At 41.9% G+C, this 21,126-nt stretch overlaps 1 protein-coding gene across 1 annotated transcript in view; it reads right to left on the bottom strand.

Moving 5' to 3' along the window:
* The window catches only part of AGBL1 (ATP/GTP binding protein like 1), a 306,575-nt gene that overhangs the window by 211,140 nt on the left and 74,309 nt on the right, over positions 1–21,126 (bottom strand). Inside the window, exons 6-8 of the mRNA XM_027884984.1 lie at positions 14,099–14,136; positions 4,250–4,458; positions 687–852 (exon numbers count right to left, since the gene is read on the bottom strand). Coding sequence (XP_027740785.1) covers positions 687–852; positions 4,250–4,458; positions 14,099–14,136 — 413 coding nt within the window. The remainder of the gene's footprint in view (positions 1–686; positions 853–4,249; positions 4,459–14,098; positions 14,137–21,126) is intronic.

Raw genomic sequence — 21,126 nt, 5'->3', positions numbered from 1 at the left:
ATTTTCTGCTTGGCTGCAATGATATTACAGGATGCTCTTAATCTATATTATCTAGATTAGAGTGTTTTACTGCTATGATTATTATAGTATTTGAGCATCTTCCACACGAAACTGAATGCAACAGGAATTGCTTGTGCATCATGGAGCCTGCTGTTTCTCCTTTTCTGTGGAGTAGCTGTCCTACCTGTGCTTGAGTTCTGCTTTTCAGCCAGAGCTCACATCTTCTACTCATGGAGAATGACTGCTATCTGCTTTTATTTTAGGAAGTGAAAAGGATAATAATTCCCGCAATTCTTTACTGAAAAAGCTCCAGGGCAGTTCCCCCCTCCCAAACAGCCGTGCACAGCCATAGTTGTGCCTTACTCTGTTGCTGTGGAGCCATAGCACTAGCAGCCTCTGCTATGCCCACTCTGCTCCATTATTTTTTTGGATAACAGGAGACTTTCCTCTTTTTTTTTTTCTTTTTCCTTTCAGTCTTCTTTAATTTATTTTTCAAACAAGCTCTGCCAGCTTCAAGAAGACCTGGGAGTAATTTATTCTCTATTGAATGACACTGTAGGCCATCAGAATAATTTTAACTGCAAACCCCAGGACTATGATACCAAGTCTCCCTTCCCCAGATCCCACACTGAATTCTCATTTCCTGCTCCTTTTCTTCCTGTTGAATTCAACCTTCAGCCATTTACCTTCAGATCCCTCACATAGAGGTTCAGCCTTGGCATTCCCAGGAAGAGGGAAGGAATAGGAACTTCTTACTGTCACCACAGGCAGATGCTCCTTGGGGTAGCACTTTCTCAGAATCTGAGTTGCAGTGGTTATAATAGGATCCAGATTTTTACAAGATAAGCAGTCCTACGAACAAAAGGAGAACAACATTAAGAATGGTCTCTTAAAACTGTCCTACCTGTTTCACACAGTCCCCCACCCCGAGCAGTGCTGGGTTAATGATTGGATTCAGTCTTAAAAGTCCTTTCCAATCTAAATGATTCTATGATTCTAAAATACTTTATTGGAATCAGGGACAGGAAAACTACTGTACTGGGCGTTTTTTGGTTGTAGAAGATTTTACTCTGTTTTCTCATGTATGATTGAACAGCATTATAAGATTCAGTGGGATTAACCGGGATTCCTGTAGGGAGGCTGGGAAAAAACATTTAAAGCTGACATGCTTACAAGACTCACTACAAGAATCTTAATATGTATTTCTAGATCTGTGGCTGTTTGGAACAAGGGGGAGAGAAAAGACAATTTTTAAAGCATCTCCAAGGAAAATTTTATTATGGGTAGAGCAAACACCAAGGAGAACTTGTTTCTATTTCTGTTTCAATTTATTCACTCTTTCACATGGTTTCTTTTGTTTGCTTGTTATTAAAGGAAAGATTAGGAAAGTTTGTCTCCATGTGGTAACAGGCTAACATTCTTGAAGAGTCTTACTGTAGTTTAGTTTACTAAAACTGTTCTGTTTTTACTAGAACAGTGAACACAGGACTGTTTAATTGCTTGCCTTGGGACAGCCAACTTAATTCACTGCCAAGTGAATTTAAATAGTCAAGAACAAGGCATATTCATCCAGTCAATGAATTTCCACACATGGAGTTACTCAATCATGCCATTTGAAAGTCATATTATTCTTTACAGCAAATAAGCTTAAAAGTGCAAACAAGCCTTCAGATGCCTTACAGGGAATTTGTGGGACTGTTTGGATTAGTGCTCATAAAGTGCTCTCAGATTCCAAGATAATACAGTTTACAAGTGACTGAAAAATATTACAACACTGTGGTGGAAAAGCCCTTTTTACTGACACCTGAGAAATACGCAGGAGACTGCTTTGTATGTGTGTAAGTTACTCCACCTATTTTGTGGTGGGATAATGTGAACGAGGGAAGAGTGAATCCTTAGCTCAGAAAACTCGTGTAAAGCTTCCCTGAATTCAGGAGATCTGCTTTTTAGTCTCTACACTCAATCTTTTCTCTACTGAATCTGGAATTGTCCAGATGTTACAGTATGGGATATATACAAAGAAAAGGAGGTTTCAAGTATGACAGTAAGACAAGAGATTGTGGTGCTAATGGATGCTACTACTAGAACACAGAGAGTGGAGTATAGGATGATATTATCCTAGAGCAGTACTGGAAAAAAAACAGGCAAGCTTAAGACATCAGATGGAAAAGTGATAAAATAGCAAAATAACATTCCACGAAGCAATCTCTCCTAAAGCAGATACCAACCTGTTTTCTTGTCTCAGAGCAGGCAGCTCTATCACTGCACACAAAACCAGCCAGTGCTAATGTGAATATACCATTTAAGTGTCAAGGAAGTCTAACTGCAGCTAGGAAAAAGCAATGGGAGCAGAAAGTATTTCCTTTCCACAAATGATTTCATTATCTAAAATTATTTTTCATTCCAGGTAGAAGTAGAACTCGGAATACCTCTAAATTCCCCCAAAAAATATCTCTAAACTCTCCTCAAATAAAGGAGCAGTCATTTCTAATCTATTTAAGGTGACAGTCTTTGAACTATTGGTTCTTTCTGTAAAGACATAAGCTTAAGGGCTATTAAAAGCTCAGGTATTTTATCTGTCCATCAGCCCAGACAATAGGCAGCCAGAGAGGTTTCAATTGAAAACCATCCTTGTAAATAGGATATCCACTGGAATTTAAAACAAAACTATCTTGGTAAAACTGTTTCCATTTCAATAGATTAAAAAAAAAAAAAAAAAAGTTTCAGCAGAACTTTTCTATCCAGCTTTTAACACCTCTAAAATCTCATTAGCTGCTCAGAGTTTGGTCAAGGTTAATCACCACAGCCAGCAAGTTCCTAAATGCACCAAAAATACTGTCTACAGACAAAGAGTCGTTGCTTTCCCAATCAGCAGTGGGAAGCACCTCCAACGCTTGGTGTCTTGGAGGGACACTGTGAGATTGACAATATCCCAAAGAAGCAGTGAGGGAATATACTGAGCTTTGAATTTATTAACCTTGGTAATTTCTTGTCCAAGGTCCCCTTAACAGAGCACATTAGAATAAAGCAAACTGGAGGCCCCTGGAGCTGTCATTTCCGCTCCACTTCTAACCTTTGGAAGGATTAGCATTATCAGTGTTTACTGGAGCCTTGGTATGTCATTTCCTGTTTGCTCACCCAAGGTGACCCCATGTTTGCACTTCCCATGGAGTTGCTCCCAGGCTGAGCTATCAGGAGATGTTAGCTCAGAGAGCTTCATGGGCTGCAGAAGTGTCTGGAGAGGCAACGAGCTGACATCTACCCTCAAGTAGCTGTTTCCATCCACCCTATTAAAGTTTCTGCAGACCAGGGACTTCTCATTAACAGAGGCCATAGGCCCTCAGAAGGTCTGCCAGTTCTGGCCACCTCATCCCATCTAAAGGAATGGTCAATTCCTCATGAGGAAAGTAAAGTAAAAAAATTCCAGAAGTCTCCTATGTACTGTTAGTTAGAAACATCTTTCAGTCACAGAGGAATCGTTCATGGCAGTGATGGTAAAGGGGAAGAAGTAGACACATCGAATCACAGGGCAATGGATTTTCTACAGGAGAAGGGGACAGGTTTTTCTTTCTGTTTGTGATGGTCCTGGAATGAGATAGTGCCAGTAAGAATGATAACTGAAATACTTGTGTGGAATCAGGTCTACAACAGAAGGATTTTCCCTAAGTCACTTCTCCACAGCAGGCTAAGGAAGCGTGTTGGTAAGAGGCTGAGGAAACTGTCAGTGTTCTGTACCTGCCTTTTCTATACTTTACAGAGATCCCATCCACAGGACTATGGCATCTTTCTTGAACCCACAATAATGTTTCACAAGATTAAAATTTAGCCTCCTGAAAAACAGCTGATGGATGTTTCTCATTATAAAAGGCGTGGCTAAATGAGCTGATTGAGTGTAATTATCTGGATACTGTAACAGAAAAATGTCATGAAACACCTAAGCAATTCCTCTATAGATATATTGCATTATTCTTCAGGAGGGGAAGACCAAACAGACAGCAGGATGCACAGGGGAAGGAGAAAAAGGCATTAAAAGGCTGAATTAGAACTCCCATGAGGCTTGTAGGAATTAAGATTTCAGCTTTTCTGAATTACTAACTCTGTAAAAGTCAATACTTCTTAACATTATCATTTTTTTTCACCTGTACGTCCTATCCTGAATTTATATAAGTATGAAATTTCCTGCACTGTGAGGTAAAATGCAGCACTACCTACCAAATCACCTCATTTAAACACAAGAAGCGTCATTTACCTGCACGCTTGTAAAGAGAATCTCCATTCCTTTGGAACCAAGGAAAGTCTCCCTGCCCAACTGGATGTTGGTGATGTACTTTAGGCAGAGCAGGAGACCCCTTCGAATGTAAATGTAGTTGTTGGAGACATCATGGCGATGCCAGTCTTGGTAGAGTCTCAGCAATCCACCCAGGTAGCCCCTGTTCACTGCCCGGCGGCTGTTGGACCCTGAAAACAGAGAGAAAAGGCTGAATTAAACCTTTTGCTGTTTGAAAACAATGTGGCAACTCAGTGCTCAAACTCAGACCTGCACCTGCTCACTCTCGCTTAATGGTCTTCATTTAAAAAAAAATAGAATTTTTTAAACTTTTCCAAATTATTATTATTTAGGGTGTTATTTGCTAACCATGCCCTAGGTCCTTGGAATCATACATGAAAAAAAAGAAGCAGCCTCTCTCCTGTCTATCTGCAAACAGCTGCTCCAGAACCCACTGGGTGAACCAAACCATGAGTAGGGAATGGGCAGAGCCCATATCTCCTTCCAAGTGCTAACAAACTTCATTCCAATTGCAGCATCACAAGATTTCCTGAAGCTGCAGAAGCTCTTGAGGAGTGAGAAAAGCAAAAGAACAGTGATATTAGTCAACAGCAGGTCGTAAAATCTTCATGTCGTGCTGTACTTCAATCCTGAGAGAAAACCTTGCTGAGATCAACAAATTCAGAAGCCTTATGGCTGTACAGTCCTGTCACAGACAGAAAAATTGTTTAACTTCTAAATGTATTCCCACACATGCCTGTACAGTGAAGGTCATGAGTAAAGTGATTCTGGGAAACCACAGTATTTAAAAATTAACAAAACACTAACATGAGCAATAGCATTTTGGGCTTCTTTTCTATTGCTTTCTTGCTCTGAGATTTTAAAGGTCATATTCAGGTAATGTTTAAAGGTTTTACTGCATAGGCAAGAAAATTAAATATATATATATATATATATAAAAATGTAGAAAGATAGTTGCAATACTCCCTTAAACATGTAGCTCCTGGATATCAGACTGAAAAGAGAAGACTACAAAACTTGTGATAAAAAATAAACTCTGCTGAGTATTCTAAAACCCATCCCTTCACCCATTGTGTTCCATCTTGCCTGTCAGGACACACATGAAGCCATACCAAACTCCAGGCTCCCTCCCTTCAAACCAACCCTGCCTAAACATATTTTCCTGACTGGCCCTGACACTATTTGCTGTGACACACATTAGAAACCGTCAGGAGCTCAGTAATCAACGGAGGGGCCAGGTAGCTAATCTAAGACAGGAACTCAGCTCCCTGAATACCAATCAGCATCTACAGCTCACAACAGATGGCTCTTGGTACGGGTTCTCCAGAGCTAGTGGGCTCCAATCCATTTCCAGTTCATTAAGCCAAGTGCCAGAGCCTCTCACACCTGGAACTTTAAGGTCACCAGTGGGGATTCACAGGACAGGAGAAAAAGCTAGAGGTTCAGAGAGAGAATAGAAAGATGTTGTCTGAAGAAAATCAGCAACAAGGGAAGCCACGGAAGAAGTAAGCAGCATGGCAGTAAACCTCAGTCCTAGTGAAGAAGCAGATGGAGACATTGGAGAGGCCTAAAGTTGTCTCGGTCTGCTCTCTGCAGTACATTAGCAAGCTCTTACCTGGAGAAGGGATTGGAGGGCTATCCTGCCACCTGGGCTGGTCCTGGAATTTTTATCTACCGTTGGCACCACAGGGCTGGCAACAAACAGCACCCCCAGATTGGCCTGCCAACTCATTTTAATCCTGCTCTCCATCTTCACACCACCCTGCTGACATGCCCCCGCACTGACCTGCTGGTCCCACAGCTATTCCAGTCCTACACAGCTCTGCCCAGGCTCTACACCTTGGCCTGCAGTTTTCTAGCACTGTATCCCCTCGCTGTTAACCATCTCACACTAACTCTGCCAGTACATCTTGTATTTTGAGGCTTAGTGGTTGTCAGCATGTAGAAGGTCATCCTCCTCCTTTGACCTTCACTCTGTATTTCTGTTTTCTATTTGACTTTCTGCAAGAAAACTTTAATTGCCTGAGAATCCCTTATCAATCCCAATGATTTTATTCATGATTTCCTGTTAATCCTCAACCAGCTGTCATGTTTACTAACCTGCAGGATGCCTAACCCCTTAAATCAGTCAATCTTCCTCGAAGAATTACTCAGGAAGCCCTGTAAAAGTCAATAAGTATATAAAACATGACAAGAAGAAAAGAGTCAGGGAGTGTAAGGTAGGGACAATTTAGATCAGACTCAGAGCTTCCCTGAACTGCTCAGGGACAGATGAAATTGGACTAGATCTAGAGTTTTATAGCCTCTAGCACTTGGTGCTTGAAGTCTAAGCTATCTGTGTCAATGCTGACAGGAAGAGGGAAAAACTGGAAAGCACTGTGTGTAGAGCTTCTTGTGGAATTTATTTAAAACAAAACAAAACAAAAAAATCTCATAAAGTATGTTTGTGATTTTTTTCCCTCACATCTTTTCAAGACAGATTTCCATATTTGAATCTCAGCTCCATAGGGACCAGAACACACAACTGTCCTGTGTCTCAGTTTTAATACTCGATGAAAAGCATGGAGGAAGCTGAGCAGAATAACTTTGCTGTTTCCTCTGTGGTAAGTCAGGATCAAAACAGTTGCTTTGAAAAGTGAAGCTGGGATAGTTTGTTCTGTGAGAAAGAGATGGAGAGGCAGGACTACGGTTTCCTCAGCTCTTTGATCAGAAGCAATGAGAATTAATTGCTGGAAGGGCAAAAAACACATTCATTTTGTTTCTGCTGTCTGATTTCATTGATTCTCCTCTGCTCTCCTGTGCTGTCAGTGTTTTTCTTAATTTTTTCTTTCATTTTTTTTTCAGTTCTATAGTCAATAAAATTGTGAATAAATGAAGGAGGAAGCATGCCAAGATCTCCAGAAGGCAGAATGGAAAAAGGAGGCCTCCCCACCTGTCTGTGTCTGTTGGTCTCTCCATCTAGGGATGCACCAGCCTGGGTATCTATCTATATTTTGGCACAAATACAGATGGTGGAAATGAATCATACAGGTACAAGCAGCACTGCACAGATTTTTAGGCAGCAAGAACCTATCCCTCCTGGAGCAAGTATGTAGGATCTGTGTGGTAAGTGGCAAAATGTCCTATGTCTTTTGACCCTCTTACTGTTAATCTTTAGTTAGTCCCTTCCCTTCTCCCTGGGTATGGTCAGAGTCCAATGGAAAGGGAATCTCTCCTCCCACGCAGCTTTCAGAAGTGCCCAGGGATGGTGCTTCCTATTCTGAGTGAACTTAATGACTCTTACTGTGTGAGGCCATCAGTGGGAACTCAGCACCAAACCCAAAGAAAACTGTTTTGGCTAAAGACTGGGCTGATAAGTGGGCAAAACTGCATTAAGAGCAAAAATCCAACTATGTATGAAACACTTTATGCTATAAATATCTGCAGCCATCAGGGCCTGTTGAGTTCTCTCTTTGTAGCAGCTGCCTGTGTGGCAGTGACCTCCCCTCAAGTAGGGATGTCTCTCAAGGTTACCCCTCAAGGCTGAGAGATCCTTTACCTGACACAAGGCGTTGACAGGTTAGTAAATGACATTTTTTGCATGCATGTGACGTTTAAGATACATATAGTAAACTTACATGATAATATTTGTATCCCATATTAACCCTAAGTGTACTAAATAGTAGAGTATTGCCCTCCAATCCGTCTGTACTTATTAGATATTTTACATACCCAGATTTACTCATTAAAACTAATTACTAGGTCAGATCTGCCTGAGCAATCTCTGACTCTTATCCTGTGACAGTCCGACTTCATAGTCTTATTCTGACGTCTCTGACAGAGGAGCACTGTCTTCACCACCATCCCCAAACCAGTTCTTAGCATGCTATTTTCTTTGCAAGAGTTTCAATTCTGCCTGCTGAGGCTGGGCTAGGTGATAAGGGAATGCTCGACATCTTCTTAGTTTCCCACACTTCTACAACTGCCTCTCCATTTGTGGCTTCCAAGTGGCAGTGCTGTTAGTCAGTGAAAGTTTAAGTACTGCAGCACAGAACATGTGGCCTGGATCAACTGTGCAGTTACCCAGAAATGCAGAAGCCTCAAATGGTTAAAATTTAAATTACCATCTAAATTACCAAGGGGATCACACTAGAAAGAAATCCCTGGTTTTGACAGAATTCTCATTTCATGTTAGCGGACAAGAGACAAGGACAGACTCTAGGTTTTCAGTTTAGTAGATAAAAGTCTTATGACTGCCAGTGTTCCTGTGGACATTTCTGAAGCCATCCTCGCAATCCAGTCCCCTTTGAAGTGTCTGCCAAGAACACAGGGACCACTGGAAAACATGCAGCAATATTTAATCACAAAACTGTATTACAGTCAATCTGAAATATGATGAGCAATACACTGCTTACCAGGCAGAACAAAGAGATATTTATCTTTCCGTCTATCTGCTTGAATCTCTTTGTTGATGCCACTCAGCTGATTCATTATGCCAAGAACATACATTGCTATGGTTTGGAGATAAGAACGCTCTGCTAAATTAACCCTATGGCCCCTAAAGCAGTGAAAGTAACAAGAAAATCTCCAACTTCCCCACTCTGCTCTAGTGATTACCTCTTGGGAATAAAAGATGCAAGACATCTCCTAAAGCAAAGAGAATACAGCTATTTTTATTCGGTCATTGAGAGGTCATTTTTGCTAGAGAAAAGCACAAGGATCCTCTATAGAAACAAAATTGTCCCCGTGGAGAAACAGTCACACATGAAGTGTTGGGATGAGTTCTGACACAGAGTTCCAGCAAGAAGCTGGTATCAGCTTGATTCTTGTTGGAAGCCAGAAGACTGGGCTACACTTGTGCCCTATAAACTCCAGAATCCAGGCATTGATTTAAGCACTTAGGATAGACAAAGAATGCTGGCACTAAACTAGAGAACACAGACAGGATTTTCTAGCAACTACAAATGCCACATTTTGCTCCTAGACCAGGAATCAGCCACAAGCTTAGCTTCAGTACAAAAACAGCTCATTCTTTGTACTCCAAAATATTTGTTTTAGTTCCAGGTGTTGTTCAGTTCGGTGGCAGTCATACAAACTGTATCATGATACAGGGATTAATCTCTGCTTTGCTTTTGTTTCATTGTTAGTGTTATTAAATGTTAATTTAAAAGTTAAATTATAGAAAAGCAAGCCAAACCCTTCTGAACTAACCTCAGAAGGAAACAGATTTTCAAAAAAAGTTTCCTTCTTCTCCTTTACTTTTCAGTTTCATAAAATTTTCTGTTTGCAACTCATTGGAAAGCTACAAATCAAATAAAAAGAAATACTGTTGCACATAATTTTCAGTGTGATTTTTCTGACTGAAGTGGTTTGAAAGAGTTCAAATAAGGATGCTAGAATTTGGAAGACTTCCTCAAATTCAAGCACTGAATTTTCTGAAGCCAGATCATCACTGGAGGCACAAACACTGCCCATGTCAAGACAAAGCAGTAAGCAATCACTATTGAGGATGTTAGCAGAGAATAATGCAACTCATCAACACGGGTTTCATTACACCCACCCTGAAGAGCAAAACAGGAGGATGTTGCCATGTACTAGAAGATGAAGACAACCTTTTTCTCTGCAGCACCAAGTTACTTTCAGTTTGGAATATGTCTATGAATGAAGTGTCTTGGGGGATGGAATATGAAGGATATACAAAAATAATTTTCTTTCCCACAAAGCAGCTCCTCTCAAAGAGAAAAATCTAAAAGTATGGAATCAAGACTATCTGCACTCTGAAATTCAGGAAGAAAGGATAGACACAAAGCCTGTTTTAGAAGATTATTATGAATGGAACTATTTGCAAAATTCAACTCTGATCACAATACCCTACAAGTTGTGATTGTGGATTTGAAGCCAGGTTGATACTGGAGTTTGAATCCATAGATGGATAATAAAGTCTTAAACTGATCATGAGAGATGGGTACCTGGCACATTATTAGGAAAATCACAGACATCATGCTGTTGGCTACAGGAACTGGGATGATTTAACAATAGGGTATTTTGACTCAAGATCAAAGCCTGCATCACTGGATCTGTTGTAAATCATTATGAATTCAGATGTGGAGAGTGCAGGCCTTTCAGAAATCCTAATGTGCTTCTGTGCTAGAACATCGCTTTCTGTTCCTCAGAATTACTTGCCCCTCCCTGATGCCAGCATAAAAGGAAAAGAATGACACCGATTATTTTATCCCACCAGCCACAAGGCATAATCCTTGTGCTTTGATAAAAAAAGGAGTCGGTGAAAGGTTAAATAAAGGTTAGTTGACGGAAGATGAGGAGGAAAGAGCAGGAAATGAGAGATGAAAGGCTGGTTGGGGGAGGCAAGAGGATAAAGACACAAAAGGAGGAAGGAAGAGATATAGAAAGAGAGGGGAAAGGCCATCAGCAATAACTGCTGTTAGCACACAGAATTGTCTTGATGAAATAAGCACGATCAGGAGGTCACCACAACCTGTCTTTTTAAATTGCTCATTACAATTTTACTAGGCAAGCATTGCACTGAGGGCCCTGCCCGTTTCTCCAGCCTTTTCCCTCAATATCCGCTCAGCGAATGCCTCTGAGACCAGCTCTAGCTAATTTCCTTAAAGACATGCAAGCTGGTAATTCTGGGAAGCACAGATAGTCGGGAATAACAAATACAACCAAAATTAGATTAAAATAACCTGCTGATAAACAAATTACTCACCCAAAATACATATTGGATTAGGCGTGGTGAGAGCGGGGATCCCTATAATCACATCGCCACCGTGTGGCTCCTGGTCCATCACATCCCCTCCAGCCTGCACACCCCAGGTATGTGCTTGTCTGTGCTTAGATAGCAGGGGTCCAGCTTTGTTCCACTCCCCCAAGACTGGGAATAGTTTTCCTGTTTTTTTCTGGGGGGTGAGTTCACTAAAAACAATAGAGGCCATGGGACTTGGAGGGCAACCCACACCTCCCACCACTGTTCAGACAAGCTCCAGCTGGGGTTTGTCCCCTCCATACCTCAGGACTGCTTAGTGATGAGCTCCCCAGGCCTTAAAACAGAGCTGAATCAAGATATGAAGATACATGTACAGAGAAAAAGCAGAACAAAGCCAAAGGAGGCTGGAAAAAAGTAGTATGTGCACACTGGGACAGAGAGAAGAGACTCTGGGAGAGTTGCAGTGCCTCAGCTCACCTTAGTTTATCTGTCAGGATCTACCTCTTCATCACACCCTGAGCTGTGGTAAGCATCTAGAAATTGAAGAAGGAAGGGTGGGCAGGGGCAGCACTGGAAAGCTTGATGATAATGTCCAAGAGATAAATAAAACACTCCTGATGCTCTCATGGCATTCAGCACCTTTATAGATATTTACGAAGCTACACGTTCAGCCTGTATAATAATGCACTTCAGTGAGAGGGAGTTAAGATGGTGTACAAACAACAGAAATTATGAAAACAACAAGGCAATGGAGGAAGAACTTGCTATGAGCTGTTTGCTGTGTCCATGTGGGCATGGCAGGTGGGGAACACCAACTGGGAAAGTAGCATGCATATAAGGACTAGTAAAACAATCTAGGATGCTTGAAAAGAGATAAATCAGGAGTGAGAGATTGAATTATGGTCGTGCAAGAAATTTCTTATTTGTTTCAGTAATCTGAGCTTCCACTGATAGAAAGTTACAGCACTGTCATTAGGAAGGACCTCAACTTCTACTCCTCCATTATTCACCATCTCTGTGACTATCACCACGTGACAATCGCTACACACAGGAGAACAGCATAACCAAGGCCACTCTCTTCTTGCACTGGGTTTCCAAGCATTTCTTCCCTGCTGTGAACAAAGCAAAATTTTTTAGTGTCCCATCACTTATTTCTTTGGATAATCTTAAGCTTTCCCCTCTGAAATACAACAGCAAAAATTTCCCAGGTATAGCTGGGGTGGTAATTTTTTTCTTACACTGATGTCTTTTTTCCAGGCATATCTTGCTTCTTGCAGTTATGCACCTGTTAAGTGAGCATTTAGCATCAGCTTCTGTTAGAAAAGAGAAGCCAAACAGTTTCTAGCCAGCCCCTGGCTCTGCAGGTGGACAAAATCTCAAGTAGAGCTTCTGGAAGCCTGAGGAGATGAAGATGGATGTTTCTGAATCCATCAGGGAGACACACTGCCATCTGCCTGCTCCCTTAAAAACTACTGTGTGCTTTGCAATTGCAGCTCTGCTAAAAGCAAGAGGGACACTGACCCTCCAATACAGCTCTGTGTACAACCATAATCCCCCTGGTCACTTTGGGCTGAAGCACTCAAGGATAGCACAGCCCTACAGGGATACCCCAAAGAACGGCCATGTTCTTGTCCTATCCATCTTACAGCCTTCAGCACCAGTAAAATACAATCTCCCCACCATTTCCCAGCAAGCAGGTCACTCTTAAGTTTCAAAAAAAACCCTCACAATATTTAACCTACCGATTCACTCCATAGCACTTTACAGTATTCCTGCTTCCCATTTAGTTTGTGCCCCATCTGAAACATGTCAAAGGGCTTCTGGATGCTTTGCTCGATACAACTCTATCCCCTTTTTTCATAAGCAATTTTCAAGTGCTATAGCATTCACCAGATTTGACTTTTAACTTTCCAAGAACCCCTGCACCATTCAAATGCTGCAAGGTCATGGCCACAAATAAGTTAATTGTTACAAAGCAAGCTGTCCTGGCGCAATCCTGAAAAAGAATTCATCGCTTTTCCAAACATAGTGAATTTAGCTCAAAGAACCAGAGCTATTTCTCACATCTCCTGACCCCCACCTCCCAAAAGACACAACTAGCTCATTTGTATGCAGATACCAGAGCAGTGCACTCCAAAAGCCTGGAGCTTCTCATGTCCTGAACCACAGGACAAGGAGAAAACTAAAAGACATTTTCTTGGCCACTCAGCATCAGACTGCAGAAAGCATCCAAAAACACAGTTCAGGCTGACTTGTGGTCTGTAGTGTTCTATTTGGTTGCACAGTATCAGCACCACTTCCCAAATTCCAGTCCCACTGCTTTAAAAAAAAAACAAAAAAAGTCAGCTGAAAATAGATGATGTGCTACCCCAAAATCACTTTACCATTCGCAACCGAACAACACTGCTGTTATTTGTAGCCTTTTCTCCCTTTCCATGGAAACAGCAACAAACTGGGAAGGGTGTCACAAAATTACTTAGTCATCTGGCTTGGTCAAGGTCTGCAACCCCCCCAGCCAGCTGGTGCAAATGTTAAGCACAGCTTCTCACAGCAGGGCTGTACCCCAGCAATCACCATCTCTCAGCCCTGCCTGCACATTATCAGTCCTGAAAAACTTAAAAGGGAGAATAAGGTCATCTGTTTTGGACAATAGAACTTTTCCAAGTCTCTGCCCGCAGCATCATTGTAACTGGGCAAGTATGGTGGTACAACAGCATCACAGGACAGAGAAGTCCTGGCCCCACTCTCCTGTGATGCTGGATCAAAGAAATAAGGATTTGTCACTGGATGAGGAAGTTCCCCATTTCTCTCGTTGTACTCCCCATGCCCAGGACAACCACTGCTCCCTAAATACTCACAATAAGGTTTGGTCTGGCTCCCTTGTCATCTTGCTCCCTGGCACGTAGGGCACCATCTCCCACTGAGCTGGAGCTCTAAGAATCATAACTCACAAAGGGAACTACTGGACTACTGTCTCTTTCCTTTGTATTGCTCTTTAGTACCAAGGGAAGAGGCAATACCAAGGGAGAATGAGGTTCAACAGGATCATTCTGTCCAGCAGCACAGCCCAGAAAGTCAGAAAGAATATGAAGAAAAAAGCTTACTTGATTTCAGCAGAGCTGCCAGAGCCCCAATGGCTGCCCTAGGGAAAGAAGAGAGATGGAGAAAAAATGTCAATTTATTCGATAATTTTTGTAACCTTCATCTTCACAGTCTTCTGGGCCACACTTCCCAGATGGTCTAAACCGACAGCTTATGATGAACTTTGACAGAACTGCAATGTTTTACACCAATAGAGTATCCAGTCTCTGGAGCTGACTCAGTTATTCTAGAAGACCATTAGCCCTCTAGCTTTACTGTAGCACTGATTTGTAATGATCATTAAAATTTAAAGCAACACCCACACATCCAAAGTAATCTAACAAGTCTTTAAACTGCTGCCCCAGAGCTCTTTCTTTGTACCAGAGACTCAGCACATGCCCACTCCAGACACAAGAGCTTCTATCTACATCAGCAGATGGTAACTTCTGTATCAAGGCTAGGATATCAATGCCAGTATTTCCAGCCAAATCCCACTGCTTTTTATATTTTCCCAAATCAAGCTTCACCCTGTCCTCCCTCCCAGCTTTAACTAAAAACGAAATTGAATTTCTCTTAATTGAAACAATGTCTTTCATTGCAGGGGTGTGTCAGGGGCCCCACTCAGAGGAGGACTTGTAAGAAAGATGCTAAAGCTCTATAAGTAAGGCTGCTTGCAGTGAGTAAGTAGCCATAGGGGAGAGACAGATAGGTTTCTGTTGACTTTCTGTGTCATTTCAATGTACAGGTGAGCAGTTTGAACAGTTTGAAACGCTGAACTATCATTGCTCCCCAACATCTGGAGGCAAGTTCCTTCCTTGTGTGATAAAATCTCCATCCCAATATCACCACAGAAAACTTTCTTTTCCAGTCATATTCTGCTGGAGCAAGAAGGTCTGTGTTCTAACTTGGCTTACTGCTGTGAAATTTCAAGTGCCCAAAGCTGATTAAACAAATACAACTACAAAAACCTCCATGCCCAAGGATTCCTTAAAATGTAATCTCTTTGCTAACCAATCCCCAAATAAAATCGTATTAACATCCATACTGAGCCAATTATCATTCTGCAGCAAATAAATATTTTTTGTCATCAAGCTGCTGTTCATTGTGTGTCCTAACAGCAGCTGAGACTAAAAGTTTCAGGAGAGCTGGTTTTGCTGATGTTGGGTCAACATCTCCATCTAAAGTCATTCGTTCATAATGAATCGGTCAGAGTTCAACAACAGCTTTACAAACTGCAAAGGAAATGCATACAAATACAGACAGAACTGGAAATCAGTAGCTAAAAATCTCACCAGTGGAAGCACAGTCACGCTTTTATTGCTTCTTCAGCTCCACCTAAATAGTAGTCATTCAGCTAGTGGGAGGAATACTGTCATCCACCAGCTATTCAGCCTGCTCAGAAAAGAGATACTCAGTCTTTCCCCGAGTTTAAAGTCTGGGACAAAGTAAACAACTCTAAGCAAGTTAAAATTCCACCCAGAGCATCTCCCAAAGCTCACACTCTGGTATGTGTCTTGTAAAAAGAGGCTGCATTACATACCTACATTTTACAGCCTTAATGTGATGTCTCACTCACATGACAGAACAGCAAAGAAATGAAGGACGAACAGAGTATCTCTGACTCCAAGCAGAAGACTTCTCAGTATTTCCTGTAGGCATCTGCTTTATTTTCCATGTGCTTACGAGCATTGCCAAGAGTTTCAGGCGAGTTCCACCACTGTCATAAAGTCAACACTGCCAGCAATCCTCCCATCAGCCAATAAATCAGCAAATCTGGATCCTCCAATACTTTTGGGGTGGCCTGTGAACCACATTGTATACAGACAACTTCATTCATGCTTAGAGGATCTTAGAACTCCCAGGCCATGTTCTCAGACAGCGTAATCTCCAATTCCTACTGTCTTTGGGTCCGAATTTTCTCCAGTTCCTCATCCCACTTACCCCAGAAGAGCTAAGCCCTTCCTGATCATACTAAAGCTGATCCTTTTGATGTGACCTGGTAGAACAGGTGAGCAACTTGTAAAGCCGAGAAACCCAAAACTATCATAAAAATGTAAGTAAATCCATGCAGAGGGTCTGTGGGGTGGAAAATTCGGACATGTCCTGAAAAAAAGTTAAAAACTTAAAGGTGATGTCACCCAGATCCCACCACCACCTCTCAGCAGAAACAGAATTTTTTATAATCACCATCTGCTTCTGAAGCAACATTACAGACCTGCAGCTGCAGCTAAATGGATTTCCCACATCCCAAGCTAACAGCCTAGACACATTCTCAGCTCAGACCATGCTGTACACAGTCATATCATGGCTAGGCTTCGCGAACGAAGATTTGAGAGGGGCTCTACCCACGCTTGCTACAAGCACGCTGATGGCTAAAAAGGCCAATGCGAGATAGACAAGTCCGGTTGCAGAACGTACAGCAGAAAGACTCCCCAGGTGATATCGACAAGACGCGATTCTTTCTGCGTTGTCTTTTCTCCTCGAGAGTGATCCTGCGTGTGTTCTCAAAAGCAGCAGCAGCGTTATAGATGGTGTGTCTCCAGGCCTCCCGATTGGAGGCCAGGGTAGACCAATTGTTGTGGTCAATATTGCCAAGGCTGAGGGACTGTTTCAGGCAGTCCTTGTATCTCCTCTTCGGGCCTCCTCTCTTGCGGCAGCCAGTGGCAAGTTCCCCATAAAGCGCGATCTTGGGGAGGCGATGGTCCTGCATCCTGGAGACGTGCCCTGCCCAGCGCAGCTGAGTTCTCAGCAGCATGGCCTCAATGCTTGGGACTGCTGCCTGTTCAAGGACAGACGTGTTGGTCACATAGTCAGTCCAGTGGATGTTAAGGATTGTACGGAGGCAGCGCTGATGGAAGCGAACTGTACACAGTACTGCAATAAAATAAAGCAGAACCAAACTGGCATATTTCATCTCTTCAGGTACTGCAATCCATCACAAGAGGTTTGGCACAGGCAGGATGAAGCATTCTGTGGGTCCTACAGCACCTGCTCCACTATTAGTCATAAGTGCAGACCCAATAGACTGACCTCAGTGTTATGCATTGCTTTAGAACAGATTTTAAAAGGGGAAAAAAAAAAAAGTCATTAGGGTAAACTGCAAAACAGATAAACAGATTTAAGGGATAAAATAGACTTACCAAGAGTACATCAAGCCTATCTAACTTGTTATCTTTTTTGATAAGATACACTGGTTTTTTTTTTTTTTAGACAAGGGAGATGTGGTAGATCTAATTTATCTATACTTCAATAAAGCATTTGATATGGTGCCACACTGAAAATTGTTAAGCCAGCTGGAGAACATTCTTAGTGAAAGAATTACATCGTGGGTAAGGAACTGGTTAAAGAGGCAATGACAGGAGTTGTGCTGAAAGAGGAATTATTAGTCTAGAGGGAAGTTATGTGTGGAAGTCCTTAAGGATCTTTTGAGACTGATCTTATTTCATCTTTTCATTAATGACCTTGGCACAAAAAGTCAGAGTATACTAACAAAATCTGCTGACCGTGTGAAGTCAGGAGCTGCTGCCAATAGCAGGGAGTTCAGAATATCTTTCAGGAGTAACAAGATGTTCTTGAGTTCTGAAGCAATAGAAATGTGATGAAATGTAATAGTCAAAGTGCAAGGTTAAGCATTTAGGGTTTAATAAGAATTACTGTTATGAGCAGGGGCTCATAATCTTGAAATGGGTAGAAGGACACCCTGGATATATGAGCCCATTAAAGGATGAGGACAAGCATGGCCAGAAGGGTGACAACCATGAAAAGAACAGATCAGGTCTCAGGACAGCCACTATCGCTGGGGAAGGGAAAACATGAATGTTCTCATCCAAGGCTCCACCTGAGCAGCTGTGTGCAGCACTCAGAAGAAACCATGCAGAAATTTGCCAAGGAAATCACTGTGGTAATGGAGAAGCAACTCGTGAGAAAGTTTAAAAATCAGAGTTTAGTCACCTTAGTGAAATGATAGTCAAGAAACAACTGGATTTTTCTCCACAGACACATTGGGGTGGTGGAGAAGTAAACACTAAGTAAAACAGAAAACTATTTAGGCTGAAGAACAAATTTGGCACAAAGACGAATGGATAAAAACCGGTCATGAATAATTTCAACCGGAAAATAAAGGATGGGTTTTAAGCATTGGAAAATGAAGGTCTGAAATATCCTCTTGGCAACAATGGGACAAACAACCTAATGACTTTGAAAAGATAGTCTGGATTCCTTATAATGAGACTGGTAGACTCAGTTGTCAATGAGGAAAGGGTCTGAAAAAAGTGACCCAGGAATGACTGTAGTCCTAAATCCCTATATTTTAACCATAGATATGGTGGCAGTGAAATAGGACACAGGAATTCTAAGTGCAAAGTTAATTAGCTAGCCCAGAAAATAGCAGCTGCACCAGCTTAAGTTGGAAGTCCAAATAGTGCAGTGTCCTGTGGCCAACAGTGGCCGAGGAGCTCCTGTGTACAAACCACAGCAGAAACACAGTGCTAGGACTTGCAGAACAGACTCAAACTCCAGCAGTTCACAGTCCAGTGATACCATAAACTAGCAGTGGTGCCTCCAGGAGACGTTTTAGCTCTTAATTGGTTTTTCTTCAAAATATTTGCCTGGAAACTTTTGAACTTACTCAAGCTCTTAACATTCATAATTACCCTGGGAAATGAGTTTGCACCTACACTGTGTAGAGAGTTAGCTACCTGCATTTGTTTTAAGTTTAGACTTTCAATCAGCATTGTCATTTACACATTAAGCCAGCTGTCAGCAAGTATCCCCAGATTATTACCTATCGTTGATGCTGAATTAATTCAAACATACAAAACACCATATGGGAAACAAATAATAAGTCATAGGAGAGGATGAAAAATAGGCTTACACTGAAAGAAGCAGCAAGACCACTGAAGCATCAATGGGGTTAGAGCAAACCAGGCAAATGGTGTTTGTGATAATATCAGCATCCCTTAGCACCATATGGCAAACCAACAGCATCTTTTCTGGCATCAGGAGATATAATGAGATGAGTAAGCCTGGGATAGGAAGACAGAGACAGGAGTTCATAAATTGTGCACGAGAGCAAGGACGGGGTGGGGGGAAGATGGGAACAGGAGGAAAAGTTTAAGAGCACAAGAAAGATGACTTGATGAGCCATATGCCAGACCAGAGAATTTGATAACGTGCCCAGTGCAAATCTCTGCATTTGTCTCAAGAACGAACGGAGGGAAGACAGAGGGGATGGGGAGGAGGGGGGAGGGATTAAATCATTAAAAAACCTGCCAAATCTGTCCAGATGTCTTCCTCTGATTTTCTGTTTTCTATGGTAATAGGTTAGGAAAATCTAAGCTGTTTTGTCAAGTCCTGTGTCTCAAAGGAGGCTCACTTATATATTAAAAAAAAAAAATTAAATAAAAAATTATGTATAAATAAAGTTGCCCTGTCTTATAAGGCATAATAATAAATGCTGCTCCATAATCAGAAAACATTAAAAACTCCCTGTAGTAGCAGTCGAGACAGCCACTCTGAAGAATGGAAATCTTTGAAGTGTTTCCAAGTCAGCAGCTTGGATATCTGGGCAGGAGTACAACTAGCAGACAGATAGACAAACGCAACTTCCAGATCCTGTGCTTAGGAACCAGCAGCAACAACAAAGAAAAACTCCATGTCCCAAGCCAAAGCACAATTGGATTAGCCAGTAAAACCAGGCTGTTAAAAAGCCCGGACAAAGGAGTCCTATGCCTAGGTCACCCTTTCAGATCTGAGCTGCCAGGATATTTTCTGCTGAAAATCACTGCAGACAGAGGAGCCTGAAAGCCAGAAGCTCTTCAGTTTTCTTCTGCACTCCAATCTCAGCTCACAGGTTGTAGCACAAGGCAGTATGATGGACAATGATGTACCTCTGTTTCTGTCTCTTAAAAAAAAAAGGACTCCTGAAAATGAAAAACCTCCCTACAGAAGGGATGCATGGTTGACTACAGGAAAGGATTTTAAGATTCATAGGGCACATGGTGCTCACATGTTCAGGACTAGCTTGGGAATATGGACAGGGAACAGAAGTGCCAAAGACTGAGCAAAGAAATGAACCAATAGGGCTCTACAGATCAGCCCCCAAGTAATTGAATCATCCTTCCTTCTCCTGAAAAATTGTCTTCTACATGCTAAAATACAGAACACCCCCTTCAAATTATTGAATGAAAGCTAATGACTTAGTGCTTTGTTAAATACCTCTTCAACCTGATGCCTGATCTAATTCCTCAAAGCAATCACACCTGGATGATAAAGACATAAACCACTATTTTTTATAGAAATGTAACTCATGTTGCTCAGCTTCTTCTGCCCTTCACCCTGCTATTTCACATATACTTACTTGTTGCTGTCATGTTTATTTATACCACAAGCAGCATGGGGTAGGGGCCCTGAAATGCATATTTGTACAGCATCCAGCACAATGGAACCCTGACTCAGGGTTCAAGGTATCACAGCTTACAGGCTTAAAGCCCCTAAGCTTCCATAGCCCCTGTCTCCAGGAGGAATTAAATGTCCTTGAGTGTGCACATTATCTGGATGCATTTTGCCTCCAACCCCTGGGACTTGTACTTAACTACCAGAGTTTATATAGTCACAGAGCCACTTGCTCTTAATTTCACATTCACTTTCAACAGCTGAGAGACATTTAGAAATAACACGTAGGCACCTCGGCAGTAGATGCTTTATAAAGCTTACCAGAAAGCATATCTCATCCAAGGCAGATGCCTTGAATGGTCATTTCCCTCATGGCCCAGGAATACAGATCTTAAATACTCAGGGACTGCACAGAGATTTGTTTTAAAGACATAAAACCAGCAGCTTCGCAAGTCTTGGAAAAATGGGTGGGCAAAGGCTGGTTATGCTACCGGCATGTTTATAGCACTGCTAGTCTAGGACTTATGCAAAAACACCCATCACCATGCCCACTTTAATTCCAGCTTGTTAGCTAGGCATTAGAACTTACACTAGAGGCAAAGTTTGCTTTCAGTATGCAATGTCCTCCACACTGCCAACAGGTGGAGTTCAGAAATCC

The sequence above is a fragment of the Empidonax traillii genome, unplaced genomic scaffold, assembly GCF_003031625.1.
Source record: "Empidonax traillii isolate 1590-97213 ecotype Southwest subspecies unplaced genomic scaffold, ASM303162v1 scaffold158:size1480230, whole genome shotgun sequence".
NCBI lineage: Eukaryota > Metazoa > Chordata > Aves > Passeriformes > Tyrannidae > Empidonax > Empidonax traillii.
The sequence above is the reverse complement of the archived record's forward strand: the minus strand, read 5'-3'. Positions and strand labels throughout refer to the sequence as shown.